Source organism: Adiantum capillus-veneris, chromosome 4 (assembly GCF_014529385.1).
Source record: "Adiantum capillus-veneris isolate H3 chromosome 4, ASM1452938v2, whole genome shotgun sequence".
NCBI lineage: Eukaryota > Viridiplantae > Streptophyta > Polypodiopsida > Polypodiales > Pteridaceae > Adiantum > Adiantum capillus-veneris.
Genome location: NC_140934.1, coordinates 102,494,777 through 102,503,319, shown reverse-complemented (window position 1 = coordinate 102,503,319; position 8,543 = coordinate 102,494,777). Strand labels below are relative to the sequence as shown.

Genomic DNA, 8,543 nt, shown 5'->3' with positions numbered 1-8,543 from the left:
TCTGTGTTGTTGTTGTCAGCCATGGTAAATGCTGCACCTGATGTGAAAACTGCCCGAAAATAGGAGAAATGGAGCGGGAACAACTTGTGCTATATAGCACAAACCGTAGAAGACTATAAGGCACCTGTTATGCAGAAAACGGCACTGACAGAAAATCTACACAAAATGACGAAATAGCCTGTGCAGTACTGCCCGTAGTGGAAAAGGAGGTCGAAATGAGCCCAAATCAAAATTCTGAGCAGACCGGGCTCTTCGAGCTCGCCCAAAATATTTGTCGACCTGCGAACGCTCGCCAAAGCTCACTGAAATCGGAGAAAGTGTGCAGGCGTGTGCTGGAGCAGCTGGCGACTAAGCCCGGGAGGACGTGACCTGCTCTGATACCAATTGTTGGAATTAGGGTTGCAGAGAAACACACACAGCTTGGAGAAGACGAAGGAAGCTCAAGGCACACAATAGAGAGAGTGTTACTTAGTGTGCAATGGAAAGATAGATAGCCCTAGAGTGATGGGCGTATATACAATGCACGGGGGAAAAAACCTCCTAAAGAGGGAAAAAATGCCCCGGCGGTCCTAGTGTGTTCACACACATCACTACCACATGTATATGGTAACAGTCCACTCCTGCCTTGGGTGAGAGATACCCTCGTTACTTTTCACAAGTGTTTCACATGGTCTTTCTGGTGCTTTCCTGTGAATGGGATTTGGTAGGTACGCTATCATGTGAGAGGAATTTCGACGAGTTAGAATGGCCGATACGTCTCTTGACCACGACTGATCCATACTTAGTAGAGAGCGTTTCTCCCATTGCACAAGCCTACCTTTATGACCAAGATGACTATAGATGTCTAGTGACCTTCTTAGTAAACATTGGTGCCTCTAATGATGAAGACAATTTACATGATTACACGGATGACACATATGGTCTCACGGATGATGACTTTGTTTTTCTCGCCGACGAAGATAGGGGTTTAGCCTTAGGGTTCCCCCCCAATCTCTACAATAACCTTTTCCCTTGACTCTCTGGGGGGAGTGCAAATAATTAGGTTAGGGTTCTTTATGTTGTTTAATTGCGTTCAGTAAGGGTTGGTACCTCTTCCCACTGATGTGCCTCTGAAAGGTGGATGTTTGGTGGTGACTATTGTGCAGTTTGTGACTACATAAGGATGCCTTCGAAGAACAACGACAATATATGTTTACATGTTACATGGATGTTCTCCATTATATCAGGTGTACTACTTCTTTTTATCTATGCTTTCCATAGTTACATGTTTGCATCTTGTCATTTGAGTTTCTAACAATACATAAAATTTATGAAGTTGTGACATTGCCAATTTAGATGCTATAATTTTTTTCAAACTTCTAGTACCTTGTTCTTCTCTTTGAGTTTGGTCTATTAGTTGGCTTTAAGTAGGTATCAAGACCTTAGGCTAAAGTAGGCCACTTAATTGCGGACTTTAATTCCTAAATAGTCTATTAATTGTAGTAACTTTAGTAATGTTTTAGGCTATTAGGATATAGTTCTCTTTAGCTTATTCCACCTAAGTGTGACTTGTGTTGTGGAAGTCCATGTGTTAAGCTTGTATTTTAGACTTGAGACCTCGAGTTTCTCAGCTACTAGTATTTGAGACCTCGAGTCCCCCAGCTACCTATAGCAACTATGACAACAACAACAAAAAAAAGAGCCAAAAAAAGAAAAAAAAGAAAGCAAATAGCACAAACTTCCTTCTATTTTATGTTGATCACACTTAAGTGGTATAAGTGACAAGATCACTAGTTTTTAGACCCCGATGACCATTCCTAGGGTTAACTATTCTTTACTCGACATTTTTTAATTAACATTGGTCAATCTAGTACTTACTCTTGTGTACTTCTCTTAGAGTCAACCTAATATACCTTAATTCAATTGCATTTCATTCAGGTACTATGCTTGTTCTAGTTGGCAATGTTATAATTCATGAATTATTTTTGCATTTCCTAGAATATCATGTATGTATCTCATTTATTGCATGCCTACACATGCTGCCTTTGAGCTTTCACAATGTTGTTTTTCTCCTGACACAGGTACTCCTATCGTGGATCCCGATGCTGCATTGTTATATTCTGGACGGAATCTTTTTCAGGAAGGGGGGCATGTTGACCACCGGTGTCCACTTCTAGTGGTCATGGGCTGGGCTTGTCGCTCCAATAGGAAAAGGGTAAGAGTGATCACCGATGAGAGGTGCACTCTAATTGGAACATTCACGGGTTAGTTGGGTAAGCATGGGCGTCCAAGTGTGAATAGACGAGCTCATATAAAAGTCACATAAACCTAAAAATCACTCATTCTCTCATTTGTGCAATTGAAGAGTGCTCTGCTCCATCTCCATCTTCTTCTTCTTCATCTCCTTGTGTTGTGTGCATGTGTGTGTGTGTGTGTGTGTGTGTGAGTATGCGTGAGAGAGAGAGAGAGGGAGAGTGTCTGTGTGATCGAGCATTGCGACGGCACGGTGGCGGGGAGGCGGTTGAGCGTGGCACAGCGATAGATCCCTCTCCTTCGTGGCGAGGAACCCTCCACGAAGACCAGCGTAGAGTGGTGAGTGACACACCCTTGCTCTCTTCAGCTTCTTAGAATAGTCTGGTTGTGTGCTTGCAGCCATTTGTGGCTGGCACACAGTGTACGGCAAGTCCCTTGCTTTAATACGTACGATAGACGCGCACACTGGGTGACTTGAAGTTTGCACGAACAATCCTAGAAGAAGTCCTAAATATGTATGATAATTTACTTATCCGTGGCCAATGAAGCCTAATAACTATAAGGCTTTTAGTTATAGCACTGAAAATGATAAAGTAAGTGCGTAAATATATAGATAAGAGTTGGGCTTCCAAACCATCAAAATAAAATGCCTAAAGATAATTTAAAAACGGGTGTTTAAGAAAGGCATCCAGTAGAGGAAAAGCACGAAATGAACTGGCAACTAGGGATGGCTATAAGCTCAAAGCAGCTCCGAAGCTTAAATGTGTGTATGCGAAGCATCACAGAACAACGCGTATGGGCTCAAGGTCTTGCTCATCTCACGAAAGAATGCACAACTGCCCAAATTACTAGTCCCTCAACACCATCTTATCCAGCTTCTTCAACACTAGCTGTTTCAACACACAAGGCATCGCGCAGCAAGAGCCTAACCCATTGCCCAACATAACAGCTCATTGGATTCTGGGTGACTTGAGGCTTGCACGAACAATCCTAGAAGATGTCCTAAATATGTATGATAATTTATTTATCCGTGGCTAGTGAAGCCTAATAACTATATGGCTTTTAGTTATAGCGCTGAAACTGTTAAAATAAGTGTGTGAATATATAGATAAGGTTTGGGCTTCCAAACCATCAAAATAAAACGCTTAGAGATAAACTAAACACGCTAGCTTAAGAAAGGCATCTAGTAGAGGAAAAAGCATGAAATGAACTGGCAACTAGGGCTGGCTATAAGCTCAAAGCAACTCCAAAGTATAACTGTGTGTATGCGAAGCATCGCAGGACAACGCGTGTTATAAGGTGCGTGAAAGTATAGATAAGCTTTGGGCGTCCAAACCATCAAAATAAAACACTTAAACACGCCTACTTGAGAAAGGCATCTAGAAGAGAAAAAAGCACAAAATGAACTGACAACTAGGGTTGGCTATAAGCTCAAAGCAGCTCCAAAGCTTAAGTGCGTCTATGCGAAGCATCGCAGGACAACGCGTGTGGGCTCAAGGTCTTGCTTGTCACAATGGAACGCACAACTACTCTAATTACTAGTCCCTCAACACATATCCAGCTTCTTCAACACTCACTACTGCAGCACACAAGAAGGCATCGCGCAACAAGAGCCTAACCCATCGCTCCAACAGAACAACTCACTCGATTCTAGGTTACTTGAGGTTTGCACAAACAATACTAGAAGACGTCTTATATATGTATGATAATTTATTTATTCGAGTCGAAATCTTGGAAGTCGAGCCATGTACTACAAAAGAGTGGAGCTGCATTTGGAGAAAGGTATTTTGAAGCAATATGGGCCCATACCACATTAATGTGTGTGTGTGTGAGAGAGAGAGAGAGAGAGAGAGAGAGAGAGAGAGAGGGGGGACATTTCAGTACATCCTCAAATGTCAACAAATCACAACCTTATATTTTACAAGAAGCGAAAAGAAAAGAGATTTGGGGTTTGCAATACATCTAGGAGCCTGGGGTAAAGTTGGTGGCATAGGCCCAGGCGTTGTTGACGGTGGGGTCGGCGAGGTGGTCAGAGAGGTTCTCGATGGGGCCCTTTCCGGTGACGATGGCCTGCACGAAGAAGCCAAACATGGAGAACATGGCGAGGCGGCCGTTCTTAAGCTCCTTCACTTTAAGCTCGGCGAACGCCTCAGGGTCGTCGGCCAGGCCCAAGGGGTCGAACTGGCCGCCCGGGTAGACGGGGTCCGACACGTCGCCCAACGGGCCGCCGGCCACTCGGTAGCCCTCCACAGCGCCCATGAGGATGACCTGGCAGGCCCAGATGGCGAGGATGCTCTGAGCGTGTATCAGGCCGGGGTTGCCCAGGTAGTCCAGCCCGCCGTCACTGAAGATCTGCGAGCCGGCCTTGAACCAGACGGCTTCGCCGAACGGGACGCCGTTTTTGGCCAGCAGCTCCGGGGTGACGCAGCCCAGGGCGCCAAGCATCGCCCAACGCGCGTGGATGACCTCCAGCTCCCGGTTCTTGGCGAAGGTCTCAGGGTCGGCGGACAGGCCGGCCGTGTCCCAGCCGTAGTCCCCGGGGAATTCCCCAGTGAGGTAGGAAGGGGGAGAACCGGAGAGGGGGCCCAGGTAGAGGGGGCGGTCCGGTCCATACCTGCAAGGCAAGGAAGCAACATGCATACGTCAGTAAATGACAATTCAAATTAATTGCAATGCAGGTGTCGCCCCAATGATCGAGCTTAGTAGCGCAGACGTACTCTTGATCTGGTACCAAACAGAAATTGCACATGAGTATGTTAACGTCTCACCAGATGCTGCTGCTGGAGCCCTTGCTGGTCTTCATCTGCACGCGGGCCTCATAGGCGCCCACCTTGCGCGACAGCTCGCTGACCTGCTGCTTCAGGACAGCCTGGCCGCAGAGGGAGGAGGAGAGGGTGGTGGAGGCCATAACTGCTTGAAATTCAGTCTTGTACGTACGCGCAAGGCGAATGAAGAAGAGTAAGCGCTGTATAGGCTGCCGGGGCGTTTTAAAATGTGGGTTTGGACTCTGGAGGGATTGGAGCGAGGGCCAGCCATGATCGGGCGAGCCAATGGGGGTTCGCCTCTCCCCTTCGCGTGCGCTCTCGTGGATGCGCGCTCCTCCCACGCCACGAGATACATTCCTCTTGAGCCATTGCCCGGCCAAATTGATCTTTGAAATGCTAATAGGTTGGGCGGTCCAAGCCCTCCAGCACATCCTTCGTGGCAAAGAATGGTTGGAGCGTACAAGGAAGCCATCGTTTCCGGACCCGCGATCAAACGAGCGGTCTCTTACCCCCGGACAAGCACCATGTTCGCGATCTTTTCACCACCAAATGCGGGGAAGACTTGAACCATTGACCCCAGGAGGATAAAGAGTATTGTTGTAGCCACGAGACCAATCCTCATCCTCATTTGTTAAAGGATGTATGTAAGATGTTACTTTTGACCTTGTCCATTCATAATGTGAACTAAATGTGCATGCAAAGCAAGAGAGACTTTGAGGGTTGGTGTGCAATTTGAACCTGCCCTAATACATCACACCTTTGTCTCATTAATACGATTGCACCAAAGCCACACTAATTTTGAGAGATGCCTCATGCCCCTAGTCCCCAACTTAATCTTCAACATTTTTTATCGATTAACCCCTTTGGTTGTGAGCGTTGCATACTCTCAATGCTCTCATTGGCTATCTCAATCTTGCCTTGCACTCTCTTCAGTCCCTCAAACCCCCCTTTTAAAAAACATCATCATCATCCTTCCTCACCTAGTAGCACTCATCGTCATTCCAATCGCATCATGTTGCATTGTAGTCTCAGTTGTTGCACTGCCCTTGTCCACCGTGTCATCTAAGGTAGCAATAGCTCGTGAGGTAGCTTGACTTCACACATGATGCTCGATGGTTTCAGGTTGCATCTTGGCTAGAAGATTTTCATATACTTTGACAATCCTAGTAGCATACAACTAGCCATGAAGCCAGTGTGCATGTGCAGACTCAAAAGTTATGAGGTCAACCATCAGTACAGTTAAGAGACAGTCATGGCACGTCATAGCTACTATATAGTGGCAATTACAGTGTGCCAACATATTTAGTACCATAGGTGTTGTCAAAATGGATCTAATCAAAGGCAGCTAAGAAGTAACTTTAGATCTTCAAGATGGTTTTTTTATCTCACATAAAAGAGCATGTGTTTGAAGCTAGAAATGTGATTTTCTCTCTCTAAGCTAGGAGACACAAGGCTTGAAAAATAAAGTAGCACGTTGTTGAGCTAGTGGAAATAGCTAAGCTAGACCTCATGTCTGGAAAAAGGCTCAAGGAACATCTACAAGCCATTAGATGACCCCAGTAAGGCTCTGACAAGCCTTTCTAGGGCCATAATGCCCTATAAATGATGATGGAATCAAGTTTTTTACTTGTTTAATCTAAACTCCTCCGTAAAATTCCAGGGTCGGGGGGCGAGCTCTTTGAGCCGTACATCTGTTGGTTGCTGATTATAAGGCATAATTTCAGGCTGCATGTTGTCGATGCTTGCCAACTCAGCAGTCGGAACACTTAGCAATCAGGACACTCTGTAGCCTCTGTCTTGCTGACACATCAGTCCATGGAACGCTATGTAGTACTGCCACATCGCACTTAGCCTTAAGTGGATATACCCATGTATGCCATGAGTAATCATCAACGAAAATCATGAATCACAAATTTTGTCTATCAAACTTCGACTTTTGGCATACCACTCATTTAAAAACATACTCTTGTATGTTTGCTTTCATGGTAGGCCAATAGAAATATGTTTCAATCCCTTTTAGGGTAGACTGAATCCCTCTATGCCCCGCATAAGGAGGAGCATGAGATTCATACATTACTTTCTCACGTAGTGAGTTAGTAACGCATAGTCTATTGCCATAGAGAAGATAACCATCTTGTAAAGTAAATGATTCCTCTTTCTTCCCTTGTGCAAGGGCTGAAATCACATTTCTAAAATCGAGATCAATAACATACTCATCTATCATAGAAGATAGATCATTGTGAGTTGCTATGGAAACCGCATTCACTCTCGACCATCTTGAGAGTGCATCGGCTACTTGCTTATGCTTGCCAGCAATGTGAGAAATATGAAAATGAAATTGCGAAAGGAAATTTGCCCACCTCATTTGTTCGTCGAAGAGCTTGGTCTGTGTCATTAAGTACTTAAGGCTTTGGTGACCCGTCCGTAGAATGAAAGGAGTCCCCAACAAATAGTGCTTAGATGAGTCTAAGGCATGTAGAACTGCAAGGAGTTCCTTTTCATATATGCCTAGAGCTTGCTCAACAGGGTCGAGCCTTCGGCTATCATAGGCTATGGCGTGCCCTTCTTGGAGCAAGACAGCTCCAAGGCAATCACCACAAGCATCACATTGGACCTCAAATGGCTTTGAGAGATCCGGCAATGTAAGCACAGGTTGAGAGATAAGCTTTTCGAAAGCATTGTTCTCCTTGGCAGACCATGTAAACCTAACGTTTTTCTTTGTTAGGTCATGTAATGGTCGTGCTATTAGTGAGAACTTTTCTGTGAAGCGTCTATAGTATGCACACATACCTATAAAGCTTCTTAGTTCATGAAGATTCCTTGGATTAGGCCATCCTTTTATTACCTCTAGCTTTGATGGATCCATTTGGATGCCATCTTGAGAGATAATGTGACCTAAATATTGAATCTCTTGTAAGAAAAACTCACTTCTTTCGATTAACATAAAGTTTATTCTCTCTTAAGACTTGAAATATTACCTAGAGGTGTTGCTTGTGTTCGTCTAATGAATTAGAGTAGATGATAATATCATCAAAGAACACTCCAGTAAAGGTTTGGTGAGGCCTAAATAGCTTCTCCATTAAGCGGTTGAATGTGGCTGGTGCATTGGTCAAGCCAAAAGGCATGACAATGTATTCGTAAAGACCAAACATAGTGCAAAATGCGGTCTTTACAATGTCTTGATCAACTATCCTTATTTGATGGTAGCCACTTTTTAGGTCAATTCTACTAAAGTAGGTCGACCCTTGTAGCTTATCAAATAGGTCTTCTACCCATGGAATGGGAAACCTATTTTTGATAGTGATCCTATTTAGTGCTCCATAGTCGACACACATACGATATGTTTATTGTTTCTTTTGCACTAATAGTACGGGTGAACAAAATGCAGATGAGCTAGACCTAACCATGCCCTTCTCAACTAACTCATGCACTTGCCGCATAATCTCCTCTTGTTGAGCTTGAGAAACTCTATAAGGAGGTTTATTAGGCGGTGAACTTCCTAGAAGAAGTTCGATTGCATGTTCATCATTGCCTCGTTTAGGAGGT

General features: G+C 44.6%; 1 protein-coding gene across 1 annotated transcript; it reads right to left on the bottom strand.

The window, feature by feature from the left end:
* Positions 1–4,117: 4,117 nt before the first annotated feature.
* Positions 4,118–5,203, bottom strand: LOC147459712 (chlorophyll a-b binding protein type 1 member F3, chloroplastic-like). Its single transcript, XM_086510924.1, has 2 exons — positions 5,001–5,203; positions 4,118–4,846 (listed from the first exon to the last, which is right to left on the bottom strand). The coding sequence occupies exons 1-2, from the start codon at positions 5,138–5,140 to the stop codon at positions 4,195–4,197; spliced, it is 792 nt and encodes a 263-aa protein (XP_086367050.1). The 5' UTR covers positions 5,141–5,203; the 3' UTR covers positions 4,118–4,194.
* Positions 5,204–8,543: the final 3,340 nt, after the last annotated feature.

Coding starts and splice junctions, on each gene's coding strand:
- LOC147459712 (XM_086510924.1), bottom strand. CDS start 5,140: ATGGCCTCCACCACCCTCTCCTCCTCCCTCTGCGGCCAGGCTGTCCTG. Junction 4,847..5,000: donor GGCTCCAGCAGCAGCATCTG/GTGAGACGTTAA, acceptor CTTGCCTTGCAG/GTATGGACCGGACCGCCCCC.